Source organism: Thalassophryne amazonica, chromosome 14, assembly GCF_902500255.1.
Source record: "Thalassophryne amazonica chromosome 14, fThaAma1.1, whole genome shotgun sequence".
NCBI lineage: Eukaryota > Metazoa > Chordata > Actinopteri > Batrachoidiformes > Batrachoididae > Thalassophryne > Thalassophryne amazonica.
Window position 1 is genome coordinate 56,329,475 of NC_047116.1, and position 14,375 is coordinate 56,343,849.

Consider the following 14,375-nt stretch of genomic DNA (forward strand, 5'->3'; position numbering starts at 1 on the left):
TCCTTCTAGTCCCCGTTAGTACTCTAGCTGCAGCATTTTGAATTAACTGAAGGCTTTTCAGGGAACTTTTAGGACAACCTGATAATAATGAATTACAATAGTCCAGCCTAGAGGAAATAAATGCATGAATTAGTTTTTCAGCATCACTCTGAGACAAGACCTTTCTAATTTTAGCGATATTGCGTAAATGCAAAAAAGCAGTCCTACATATTTGTTTAATATGCGCTTTGAATGACATATCCTGATCAAAAATGACTCCAAGATTTCTCACAGTATTACTAGAGGTCAGGGTAATGCCATCCAGAGTAAGGATCTGGTTAGACACCATGTTTCTAAGATTTGTGGGGCCAAGTACAATAACTTCAGTTTTATCTGAGTTTAAAAGCAGGAAATTAGAGGTCATCCATGTCTATATGTCTGTAAGACAATCCTGCAGTTTAGCTAATTGGTGTGTGTCCTCTGGCTTCATGGATAGATAAAGCTGGGTATCATCTGCGTAACAATGAAAATTTAAGCAATACCGTCTAATAATACTGCCTAAGGGAAGCATGTATAAAGTGAATAAAATTGGTCCTAGCACAGAACCTTGTGGAACTCCATAATTAACTTTAGTCTGTGAAGAAGATTCCCCATTTACATGAACAAATTGTAATCTATTAGACAAATATGATTCAAACCACCGCAGCGCAGTGCCTTTCATACCTATGGCATGCTCTAACCTCTGTAATAAAATTTTATGGTCAACAGTATCAAAAGCAGCACTGAGGTCTAACAGAACAAGCACAGAGATGAGTCCACTGTCTGAGGCCATAAGAAGATCATTTGTAACCTTCACTAATGCTGTTTCTGTACTATGATGAATTCTAAAACCTGACTGAAACTCTTCAAATAAACCATTCCTCTGCAGATGATCAGTTAGCTGTTTTACAACTACCCTTTCAAGAATTTTTGAGAGAAAAGGAAGGTTGGAGATTGGCCTATAATTAGCTAAGATAGCTGGGTCAAGTGATGGCTTTTTAAGTAATGGTTTAATTACTGCCACCTTAAAAGCCTGTGGTACATAGCCAACTAATAAAGATAGATTGATCATATTTAAGATCGAAGCATTAAATAATGGTAGGGCTTCCTTGAGCAGCCTGGTAGGAATGGGGTCTAATAGACATGTTGATGGTTTGGATGAAGTAACTAATGAAAATAACTCAGACAGAACAATCTGAGAGAAAGAGTCTAACCAAATACCGGCATCACTGAAAGCAGTGATAGTTAAAAATAGTTAAAATTTTGTTAGCAAAGAAAGTCATGAAGTCATTACTAGTTAAAGTTAATGGAATACTCAGCTCAATAGAGCTCTGACTCTTTGTCAGCCTGGCTACAGTGCTGAAAAGAAACCTGGGGTTGTTCTTATTTTCTTCAATTAGTGATGAGTAGAAAGATGTCCTAGCTTTACGGAGGGCTTTCTTATAGAGCAACAGACTCTTTTTCCAGGCTAAATGAAGATCTTCTAAATTAGTGAGATGCCATTTCCTCTCCAACTTACGGGTTATCTGCTTTAAGCTGCGAGTTTGTGAGTTATACCACGGAGTCAGGCACTTCTGATTTAAAGCTCTTTTTCAGAGGAGCTACAGCATCCAAAGTTGTCTTCAATGAAGATGTAAAACTATTGACGAGATACTCTATCTCACTTACAGAGTTTAGGTAGCTACTCTGCACTGTGTTGGTATATGGCATTAGAGAACATAAAGACGGAATCATATCCTTAAACCTAGTTACAGCGCTTTCTGAAAGACTTCTAGTGTAATGAAACTTATTCCCCACTGCTGGGTAGTCCATCAGAGTAAATGTAAATGTTATTAAGAAATGATCAGACAGAAGGGAGTTTTCAGGGAATACTGTTAAGTCTTCTATTTCCATACCATAAGTCAGAACAAGATCTAAGATATGATTAAAGTGGTGGGTGGACTCATTTACATTTTGAGCAAAGCCAATAGAGTCTAATAATAGATTAAATGCAGTGTTGAGGCTGTCATTCTCAGCATCTGTGTGGATGTTAAAATCGCCCACTATAATTATCTTATCTGAGCTAAGCACTAAGTCAGACAAAAGGTCTGAAAATTCACAGAGAAACTCACAGTAACAACCAGGTGGACGATAGATAATAACAAGTAAAACTGGTTTTTGGGACTTCCAATTTGGATGGACAAGACTAAGAGTCAAGCTTTCAAATGAATTAAAGCTCTGTCTGGGTTTTTGATTAATTAATAAGCTGGAATGGAAGATTGCTGCTAATCCTCCACCTCGGCCCGTGCTACGAGCATTCTGACAGTTAGTGTGACTCGGGGGTGTTGACTCATTTAAACTAACATATTCATCCTGCTGTAACCAGGTTTCTGTAAGGCAGAATAAATCAATATGTTGATCAATTATTATATCATTTACCAACAGGGACTTAGAAGAGAGAGACCTAATGTTTAATAGACCACATTTAACTGTTTTAGTCTGTGGTGCAGTTGAAGGTGCTATATTATTTTTTCTTTTGAATTTTTATGCTTAAATAGATTTTTACTGGTTATTGGTGGTCTGGGAGCAGGCACCGTCTCTACGGGGATGGGGTAATGAGGGGATGGCAGGGGGAGAGAAGCTGCAGAGAGGTGTGTAAGACTACAACTCTGCTTCCTGGTCCCAACCCTGGATAGTCACGGTTTGGAGGATTTAAGAAAATTGGCCAGATTTCTAGAAATGAGAGCTGCTCCATCCAAAGTGGGATGGATGCCGTCTCTCCTAACAAGACCAGGTTTTCCCCAGAAGCTTTGCCAATTATCTATGAAGCCCACCTCATTTTTTGGACACCACTCAGACAGCCAGCAATTCAAGGAGAACATGCGGCTAAACATGTCACTCCTGGTCCGATTGGGGAGGGGCCCAGAGAAAACTACAGAGTCCGACATTGTTTTTGCAAAGTTACACACGATTCAATGTTAATTTTAGTGACCTCCGATTGGCGTAACCGGGTGTCATTACTGCCGACGTGAATTACAATCTTACCAAATTTACGCTTAGCCTTAGCCAGCAGTTTCAAATTTCCTTCAATGTCGCCTGCTCTGGCCCCTGGAAGACAATTGACTATGGTTGCTGGTGTCGCTAACTTCACATTTCTCAAAACAGAGTCGCCAATAACCAGAGTTTGATCCTCGGCGGGTGTGTCGCCGAGTGGGGAAAAACGGTTAGAAATGTGAACGGGTTGGTGGTGTACACGGGGCTTCTGTTTAGAACTACGCTTCCTCCTCACAGTCACCCAGTCGGCCTGCTTTCCCGGCTGCTCGGGATCTGCCAGAGGGGAACTAACGGCAGCTAAGCTACCTTGGTCCGCACCGACTACAGGGGCCTGGCTAGCTGTAGAATATTCCACGGTGCGGAGCCGAGTCTCCAATTCGCCCAGCCTGGCCTCCAAAGCTACGAATAAGCTACACTTATTACAAGTACCATTACTGCTAAAGGAGGCCGAGGAATAACTAAACATTTCACACCCAGAGCAGAAAAGTGCGGGAGAGACAGGAGAAGCCGCCATGCTAAAACGGCTAAGAGCTAGTAGCTGCGCTAAGCTAGCGGATTCCTAAAAACACGCAAAGTGAATAATGTGTAAATAATTTAGAGGTGATTCAGCAGAGGGAGTGCTTTAGTTAAGGCACGTTAAGATTACACTGGGGAAACAAATCGTTATCTAGATAACTAGATCAATCTAACTGCGCAGATTAAACAGCTAACAGATACAGCAAAACACCGCTGTGCTCCGGAACAGGAAGTGATACAATACCGCAGTGAGAGCCAACCACCAGTAGAGGCAAGCAAGAGCCATGATATGGAAATGTTTCTCATAATATGGTGTCGGCCTATTTATCACATACCAGGGATCATGAATCAGTTTGAGTACATCAAAATACAACCCCAATTCCAATGAAGTTGGGACTTTGTGTGAAATGTAAATAAAAACAGAATACAATCATTTGCAAATCCTCTTCAACCTATATTCAACTGAATACACCTCAAAGACAAGATATTTAATGTTCAAAATGATAAACTTTATTGTTTTTGTGCAAATATTTGCTCATTTTGAAATGATGCCTGCAACACGTTTCAAAAAAGCTGGGACAGTGGTACGAGGTCTGTTAGAAAAGTATCGGACTTTTTTATTTTTTGCAAAAACTATATGGATTTGAATCATTTGCGCTTGCATCAGCCAAGCTTGAACCTTCGTGCGCATGCGTGAGTTTTTTCACGCCTGTCGGTTGCATCATTCGCCTGTGGGCAGGCTTTGAGTGAGCACTGGTCCACCCCTCTCGTCGGATTTTCATTGTCAGGAAAATGTCTGAACGGCTGGAGCAGCGCTGCATCAAATGTTTCAAGAAATTGTGTGAGACAGCCAGGTGGAAACCATTCAGAAAATTCATCTGGAGTGAGGACTGCAAGACTGATTTCCACACCCTGAAGACTCATCTGTGTACACCACCTGTCCTGCAGAGTCCCGACTTCAGCCAGAGGTTTCTGGTCCAGACCGATGCATCTGCCCTTGGGATTGGAGCTGTCCTGGCCCAGGGTGCTCCGGGAGAAGAGCACCACCGTCCTGTATCTAAGCCACAGGTTGCTGCCTCGGGAGACCAGGTACTCAACTGTGGAGAAGGAGGGCCTGGCCCTGGAGACCGACCACCGTGCTCTGACCTGGATGAACTCCATGAAAGATCACAACAACTGTCTTGGTACCTGTCTCTGCAGCCATTCCAGTTCCGGATACATCATTGGGCCGGCAGGAACAACGTGGTGGCCGATTATCTCTCCAGGTTGACGGGCGGGGTCAACCTTGAGGAGGAGGAGGATACTATGACGGAGTGCTTGTAGCATTACGTCCCTCTCTGCCTTGTGTACCCCTCCTTCTCTCTCCCTCTGTGCCCAGGGACCGTGTGTGTTGGAGCTGTGGTCCTGATGCATATGCTGTGCTGTTGTTTTATGTACATACTGTGTTTGAGCCTCTTTTTCACTGTAAATAATGGCACTAATTGGAATTGCTGGCCACGAATAAAATACACTGCTGGAGAATTCTTGGACTAAGCCATCATTGTCACATTTTTAAAGTATTTTTGAATGGAATCAGTGACAGTCTACTAAATAGTGATGTATTGTTTCTGTTGGGGTGCCCAAATTTATGCACCTGCCTAATTTTGTTTGCACACTTTCTGTAAATCCTATAAAGTTCATTTCACTTCTCAAATATCACTGTGTTTATCTGCTATATGACATATTTAACTGAAATTGCAGATCCAAACAAGCAATGATTTATAAAGGAAAATCATGGAAATCATCAGGGGTGTCCAAACTTTTGCATACAACTGTAATTTGGGTTTTTTGTGCATTCTTGTAATGTACTTTTATTATTGGCATATATTATTTTATTATTTGAATTTATTTTGTTTAATGCTTTGATCCTGAGAATGCCCTTTAAAATAGTTATTATGATTATTATGGGCTTATGGGCTTATTATGACCTCAACCCTAAACTACTAACTACAACTAAAAATATCTAGATTGTGCTTAAAAGATGGGTCTGGGCCAGGAAGCCAATAAATTGAACTGAACTCCATTAATTTTGTTAAGAAGAACTGTCAAACAACTAGAATTCTGCCTCAAGTGTCTGGTCAAGCTGGAACTTGCTAAGGGACATTCAATAATTATTAGGTGTGCAATGGTACAAAATCAGGCACAAAGGTTTAGGTTTTGGTTGATTTGTAAAGTTTTGTTTGTTTGTTTTGGTACATGTCACACCTGTTTCATCTGCTTGGAACTTCATAAAAATCAAATTCTGTGGCTTCTATGATTTCTTTGGATAAAACCATTTTAAAATCATAACTGAAATGCCTTGCAGTGTTTGTTGCTAGATTAGATTTCATATTAAATTTGTAATATATATGTTTTTAAACACAAACATACACAGGACTAACAGGCAGAGATCAAAAACTGTGGTTCCTCAATCCTCATCCTGTTCAAGATTCTTCGCTGCAGCTCAGCTCAGCCACTCAGCTCCAAACATCATGGAACCTCTTCTGCACAACCAGACCCGTATGTATGAATCCCAAACATTCCCTTCACAAATGACCACTGGTATGTGATAAAGATATTCATGTAACAATCACAAAATACAGGTATTTTATACCTAATGTTGGACTGGATATATTTTTATCAGATAAGGGGGTTGTTAGTTTAACCTGGAAGAATACGAAAAGTGTATGTACCTGTTGTTTCAAAACAAAAATATTAAAATGTGGCTGAAAATTATTGTTTCAAGCAAATAATTTCAAAGAAAATCAGTGGAAATTAGATTAGGACTTCTCCCCAGCATATAGCAGTGCATGGCACAGTGCAATTGTCATTGCCAATTTCCACCCGATGCAGTTGTCATTTTTATGCCCAGTGCACACGTTCTTTAAATAGCAAGACTGATTGCACTCATCTGCATACCCACAGAAATGTTGGTCTTAAAATATGGTGTGGTCAGAGTACAGTGTTCACAGAGTTGGAGCATTACCATTGTTCTATTACCATATTACTCTATTGGTTTGAGATATTGTGACGAAAAGCGCCTCATTTTCGTCACGGCAGCACAAATTCAATCTAATTCATTCTGTGATGGCTGCACAAAATTAAAAGTGAAGTGGGGGGGTCGGGGTGGTTAGGGTTATGGTGGGGGGAAGGAGTAGGATTAGGTTATGGTTAAGGTTAGGGTTGGGGGTAGGAGTAGGGTTAGTAATAGTGAGTTAAAAAAAACCCAGACTCATTTCGTCACAGGAGCACGAAAGAAAACCGTGACTGGGGTGTACATCCACAACACACCCATGATTAACCCTCTGAGGTCAATGGATGTTCTGGCACAGCCAACTGTTTTTTATTCATGTTTCTATTAATAAATCAGTGACAGAAGGCCACAGAGACTTTGTTCAACCAATTCCTGAAACTACAGACTGTCACATCTACAGTAGTTTGAATCCCTTTTCTACACTATCTTTGCCTCATAGAGCCTGGAGAATGTCACATGGTTCTGTCTCTCTCTCTTTGCCTGACAGGCTCATTCAGAGACCACCGTCACTCTGTTCAGGAGTTAGACTTATTCACATTGCCACTGGCCCATGATAAATGCTTTAAAAAGCTAGTCCTGTCAGCCTGAAAACACTTGTTCCTTTTTATTTAGTCCTACAGGCAAAGCATACTGTCATTTAAAAAACCATGTGTGGCTATTTTCTATTTACAAGATCTACAAAACAAATATTTGTGGGCATTTCTGCATAGAGGGAAGACAGAAAACATCACGTTTGGAATGATGAGCAATTTTATTTTTCATTTATTTACACTGACATACAATTTCCTTCATATAATGGGCAACTTTTGTGAGCCAAAACTTAAACTTATTTCAAGCACCAAACCAGTTCATCCACATGGATAAAGGTGTATTTTCAATAAATGAATCATTTTAAAAAAATGCATTTCCTTTTTTTCAGATTTAGAAAATATTTCTACACAGTGTTCCTGATGAATAGGTAACATATATTCTGAAAGCTGAGATTGTTGTGAACACTTTGATATGCAACACATGGCTATTATACTTTAAAAAGTACCATAAAATGTGTATAACTGAAAGTCTGGTAAAATTTAGAAACTGTGTCTCTCTTTACAATATTAAATGTAACCCCTTTTCACTCTGTGCCTGACTCTGATGTCAGATTACACACTCTGAGAATAGCAAAATGGAGTTGGACACACTTCAGATGCACCTTAGACCATGCACCATAGAGGAATAAAACAGGGCTTGAGTTTTCTGATTATGTAACTGCGCAATAAAAGCTCCTTCTGTTTGCAGGACTGTTTTCTCATGAAACTACTCTTGAGAGAAAGGTGGGCTTTAACATAATAATAATAATAGCTATAATAATGATAATATTAATAATGATAATGGCATTTATTGTTAAACACCTTTATTTGTCAATTCATATTGTTTTATTTCAATTTACATTGTATAAATTAGAATATGATGCTGGTGCTTTTCTCACAGGGCTTCTTGCCAGCTTTGCATCCCAGCGTCCCTCCACATACACCCAAACGTTTGGCACCACTGGAAAATGGATCCAGACACAGCGTGGCTCTACCGTTTTTTAAGCACCACATTCCCCTACAGCCCATCAATCGTAGCTCTCTTTCTCCCAAAACCCGGCTAAGGAGAGAGAGGTCGACTTGCAGTAGCCCACGCTTTGGTCCTGTCAGCATTAAACATGGCAGTGAGGAAAGTGGCTCCAGCAGCAGCAGCACCCAGAGTTCCATTGATCTCGAGGATGAGACCAAGGAAGATGAGAGGGATGTGGACAAAAAAAGTTTGGAACTCAGCCTTTGGAAGCCCAGTGAAGATGGATTATTGAAGCAGTTGAAAGATGGCCTCTCCACTGAGGCTCACACTGACTACCAGCTTGCAAAGACACAGCAGAATATCAATGTTTTCACTCATAAAAGACTCAGCTGCCCGTTTCGGCATATTCAGTGTGGCGCGCCGATTACTCATTCAGACTCAAGAGAGACAAGTGACATCAACTTTGAACAAAATCAGGACACTGTACATGCCATTAAAGACACAGTGAATAATGATATATCTATTGCTTCAGATTTTAAGGAGAAAAAGATCAATACAGTGTGCACTAATGAGACAGATGGAAATACCTTTACTGTGAATCCTGAGCAGCATGTTGCTGAAGAAAACCATATAAGTGATCTGTATAATGTGGAAGAGGAAAAGAGAGCAGGAACAAACTCCTCTGACCACAAAATGACTTCAATCTATAAACTGCATGTCGACCAACTAGTCACTGACTGTGTAGATGGTGGCCAACTAAATATAATCAATGAGGAAAATCATATAGCTCCAGCTGTGAACTTCACCCTGAGAGGTGTAGCCGCTCATAGAGACAAGAGGATCCTTAAACCTAGCAAACGTGTCCCTAACAAAGTCATAATAAACAGTGTAAATGTAATAAAAACAAACATTCAAAGTAACAAGTCTTTCAACATATCGGCACACAAAGAAAAAAATCACAAGTGCAAAAACAATCTGAGGACATCCTCGGTTTCCACACAAGTCAGCACTAAGCCCAAGAAAAGCCCTGAGCCAAAAGTCAGTGGAGATGCCGGTTCCCATGACACCCCATCACCAAAAACAAAGGTTACAGAGGTCCATCATCCACACAGTAAAAATGCAAACTGTGATAAACTCATCAAAAGTGCCAAAGAGCAACCAGCAGTGACGGAAATGAAGAGTGTCCAGCAGCTGGACTTCATCACCTACAAAGACATGTTTCAGGAGATCCAGAGTCCAGATGAACGACCAGCTATCTATGAGATCTTTGTTGGCCCTGTTTATGAAAACCTCAGAGTTTTTGATTCCTGTGACAAATTCAGAGGCAGACACGTGAATTCTGCTCCAATCAAGAACACAAAAGTCAAACACGTGCCTGTGAAGCAACCGGAGAAAAGTAAAAGGAGAAGTCCAGTTGAGACCACGGTAGCATCATCCAAAAGTAAACCAAAACTTGTGTCATCCAACATGAAATCTCGCCTCACACCAGTACCAAGGAAGAGTAAAAACAAAACGGATACACCTAATCTGGACTGGAACAGAGAGGAGGAATTTCTTCTCAGCCAGGACCGTGAAATTTATCTCAACAATCCTCAAGAAGGAAATCATATGTTATCTATTATAGATGAGGCACCACTGAGATACGAGTCTGAAACACTGAAACCTGGTAATCAGACTATTGTTGTGACTGCAAGGCAGTGTCATGCTGTGAATTCTGTTGGCACAAAAACTCAAACAGGAACCCAAAACCAGTTGGTTCATGAAGGTGCAGCTTGTGACAGCCCACAACAACGCAAGATCAACACTTGGACCTCAGTTAGCAGCAGCGATGACACCATGTCTCCAGTGTACCAAAGGTTTCTGGACGAGGTGGGGGATGGGCCGCTTACAGATGACTTGCTCCAGTGCCTGGCTGAGGAGCTGATTTCATTGGATGAGCGAGATGTATCTACTGGTCCAAGATCTGACAACCTGGAAATGAACCAAAAGGAGCCCAGCAGAGAAGATGGGCCTCTGTTGGACAAAAATACAATTGCTAAGGTAAAACATGTGGTCAATGTTTTTATCATAATCACAATTACCCACATTGATGAGAATACCCATAAGAGATGTTTGGCTGTGCCAACAAGGCAACAATTCACTGTATTTGAATCTATACTGGATGATTTAGATTGTATTGTATTGTTTTAATCAGGATATATATGAATTGGATCACAATTACACTTGTATTAGCATTTATGTTTCATGGACATTATGCAATATTTCCAGAACCACTGGTTTTCTAAATGTAAAAAAAAAAAAAAAAAAAGGGTCCCTCCAGCACCACAGAGGTGTGTGCCTTGCAGACTCCCGCTTAAAGGGGATGACAGATAAAACTCTGATTGCATAGGTGTCAACCTGACTCCACACTCTAAAAAATGAACCGCTGTCTCAACAACAAAAAGTGATGTAACAATTTGCATAGATTTCTAAAGTTATTTCAACTTAACTAAAGTTATTTCAATTTAACTGGAGAAGTCTTGTAGCATTAACTCACTTGGCAGTTCAAATAACTAAGTTGAAGTAACTTAAAAAAAAAAACTCATTCAAATTGTTACATCAGATTTTCTCATTGAGACAGCAGTACCCCAAGAGGGTGCAGGTTTACTTTGCACCACCGGGTGATTTCACTGATTAATAGCACGCAGGATGAGTTCATTAGTAAGCGGGAGTCTGCAAGGCGCACACCTCTGTGGTGCTTATTTATTTTATTTTTTTTTTACATTTATTTAGTTGTTGGTTACAAAGAAAAATTGCATCCTCTTGGCCCTTCTGGAGTCAGGTTGACACCTATGCTGATTGGCTGATGATATACTCACACAGTTCTGCTAATTATAAAAGATAATGTTTTCATTATCAGATTAGCTTTTCAGATAACTTTGAAAACCATCATCTGACCAATTACCTTCTAATAGGTTGTGGTCCAATAATTTTTAGACCACTAACATTTTTGCAGACATAGCTTTTTGTAGTAGATACGCAATTCTATCCTCTACAAACAGAGAAGAGCTGGTTCTAAAAGAAACCACTGTATCTTCTGCAGACAAAGAAGAATTGCTCACAGAAAAGAAAAATAATAATTTCTTTTGACTCCATACTAACACACTGGCACTATCACCTAAGTCATCCAGTGGCGTACAGTTTTAACTTATGGTTAAACTAATTTTGGACAAGTTATTTAAATTGACATCACGTCTGTGGAACTTTTAGGACAACCTGATAATAATGAATTACAATAGTCCAGCCTAGAGGAAATAAATGCATGAATTAGTTTTTCAGCATCACTATGCGACAAGACCTTTATAATTTTAGAGATATTGCGCAAATGTAAAAAAGCAGTCCTACATATTTGCTTAATATGCGCATTGAAGGACATATCCTGATCAAAAATGTCTCCAAGATTTCTCACAGTATTACTAGAGGTCAGGGTAATGCCATCCAGAGTAAGGATCTGGTTAGACACCATGTTTCTAAGATTTGTGGGGCCAAGTACAATAACTTCAGTTTTATCTGAATTTAAAAGCAGGAAATTAGAGGTCATCCATGTCTTTATGTCTGTAAGACATTCCTGCAGTTTAACTAATTGGTGTGTGTCCTCTGGCTTCATGGATAGATAAAGCTGGGTATCATCTGCGTAACAATGAAAATTTAAGCAATGCTTTCTAATAATACTGCCTAAGGGAAGCATGTATAAAGTGAATAAAATTGGTCCTGGCACAGAACCTTGTGGAACTCCATAATTAACCTTAGTCTGTGAAGAAGACTCCCCATTTACATGAACAAATTGTAATCTATTAGATAAATATGATTCAAACCACCGCAGCGCAGTGCCTTAATACCTATGGCATGCTCTAATCTCTGTAATAAAATTTTATGGTCAACAGTATCAAAAGCAGCACTGAGGTCTAACAGGACAAGCACAGAGATGAGTCCACTGTCTGAGGCCATAAGATCATTTGTAACCTTCACTAATGCTGTTTCTATACTATGATGCATTCTGAAACCTGACTGAAACTCTTCAAATAGACCATTCCTCTGCAGTATGATCAGTTAGCTGTTTACAACTACCCTTTCAAGAATTTTTGAGAGAAAAGGAAAGGTTGGAGATTGGGCGTATAATTAGCTAAGATAGCTGCGTCAAGTGATGGCTTTTTAAGTAATGGTTTAATTACTGCCACCTTAAAAGCCTGTGGTACATAGCCAACTAATAAAGACAGATTGATCATATTTAAGATTGAAGTATTAATTAATGGTAGGTCTTCCTTGAGCAGCCTGGTAGGAATGGGGTCTAATAGACATGTTGATGGTTTGGAGGAAGTGACTAATGAAAATAACTCAGACAGAACAATCGGAGAGAAAGAGTCTAATCAAATACCAGCATTACTGAAAGCAGTCGAACATAAAGATATGTCTTTGAGATGGCTATGAGTAATTTTTTCTCTAATAGTTTAAAATTTTATTAGCAAAGAAAGTCATGAAGTCATTACTAGTGTAAAGTTAAGGAATACTCCGGCTCAATAGAGCTCTGACTCTTTGTCAGCCTGGCTACAGTGCTGAAAAAGAAACCTGGGGTTGTTCTTATTTTCTTCAATTAGTGATGAGTAGTAAGATGTCCTAGCTTTACGGAGGGCTTTTTTATAGAGCAATAGACTCTTTTTCCAGGCTAAGTGAAGATCTTCTAAATTAGGAGACGCCATTTCCTCTCAACTTACGGGTTATCTGCTTTAAGCTGCGAGTTTGTGAGTTATACCACGGAGTCAGGCACTTCTGATTTAAGGCTCTCTTTTTCAGAGGAGCTACAGTGTCCAAAGTTATAATAATAATACAAATTAATACAAAGAATAAGGAATTTCCTCCCTTCAGAGCACTTCTGGGTTTAAACAAAATAAAAACATTAAGTGAAAATTAAATAAAGAAAGAATAAATAAAGAAAGAAAGAGCACTGCTCTTAAAGACAGAGAGTAGACTTTGATGAATCTGCGTGCGCAGCAGTCAGTGCGTGTGTGCGAGAGACAAAAAAGCTTGAGTATCGATCTTTTTACATGAGGATTGTTCAATATCAGTATCAGCGTTGGTATCGATATTATCGATATTAGGATCGATCCGCTCACCTCTACTATCAATCAATCAATCAATTTTTTTTTTTATATAGCGCCAAATCACAACAAACAGTTGCCCCAAGGCGCTTTATATTGTAAGGCAAGGCCATACAGGGCAAAAAGAGAAAGAAACAGTGCATCATGGGAACCCCCCAGCAGTCTACGTCTATAGCAGCATAACTAAGGGATGGTTCAGGGTCACCTGATCCAGCCCTAACTATAAGCTTTAGCAAAAAGGAAAGTTTTAAGCCTAATCTTAAAAGTAGAGAGGGTGTCTGTCTCCCTGAACTGAATTGGGAGCTGATTCCACAGGAGAGGAGCCTGAAAGCTGAAGGCTCTGCCTCCCATTCTACTCTTACAAACCCTAGGAACTACAAGTAAGCCTGCAGTCTGAGAGCGAAGCGCTCTATTGGGTGATATGGTACTACGAGGTCCCTAAGATAAGATGGGACCTGATTATTCAAAACCTTATAAGTAAGAAGAAGAATTTTAAATTCTATTCTAGAATTAACAGGAAGCCAATGAAGAGAGGCCAATATGGGTGAGATATGCTCTCTCCTTCTAGTCCCCGTTAGTACTCTAGCTGCAGCATTTTGAATTAACTGAAGGCTTTTTAGGGAACTTTTAGGACAACCTGATATTAATGAAATACAATAGTCCAGCCTAGAGGAAATAAATGGATGAATTAGTTTTTCAGCATCACTCTGAGACAAGACCTTTCTAATTTTAGAGATATTGCGTAAATGCAAAAAAGCAGTCCTACATATTTGTTTAATATGCACTTTGAATGACATATCCTGATCAAAAATGACTCCAAGATTTCTCACAGTATTACTAGAGGTCAGGGTAATGCCATCCAGAGTAAGGATCTGGTTAGACACCATGTTTCTAAGATTTGTGGGGCCAAGTACAATAACTTCAGTTTTATCTGAGTTTAAAAGCAGGAAATTAGAGGTCATCCATGTCTTTATGTTTGTAAGACAATCCTGCAGTTTAGCTAATTGGTGTGTGTCCTCTGGCTTCATGGATAGATAAAGCTGGGTATCATCTGCGTAACAATGAAAATTTAAGCAATACCG

At 39.7% G+C, this 14,375-nt stretch overlaps 1 protein-coding gene across 2 annotated transcripts in view; it reads left to right on the forward strand.

The window, feature by feature from the left end:
• map3k19 (mitogen-activated protein kinase kinase kinase 19) overlaps positions 1-14,375 on the forward strand; it is a 43,177-nt gene that overhangs the window by 10,246 nt on the left and 18,556 nt on the right. Inside the window, exons 4-6 of one of the 2 annotated variants that reach the window (XM_034186679.1) lie at positions 5,981-6,105; positions 7,898-7,932; positions 8,090-10,198. In XM_034186679.1, the coding sequence (XP_034042570.1) occupies positions 5,981-6,105; positions 7,898-7,932; positions 8,090-10,198 (2,269 nt within the window). Of the gene's footprint in view, positions 1-5,974; positions 6,106-7,897; positions 7,933-8,089; positions 10,199-14,375 lie in introns of both variants that reach the window. The other variant, XM_034186681.1, reaches the window with a different exon arrangement.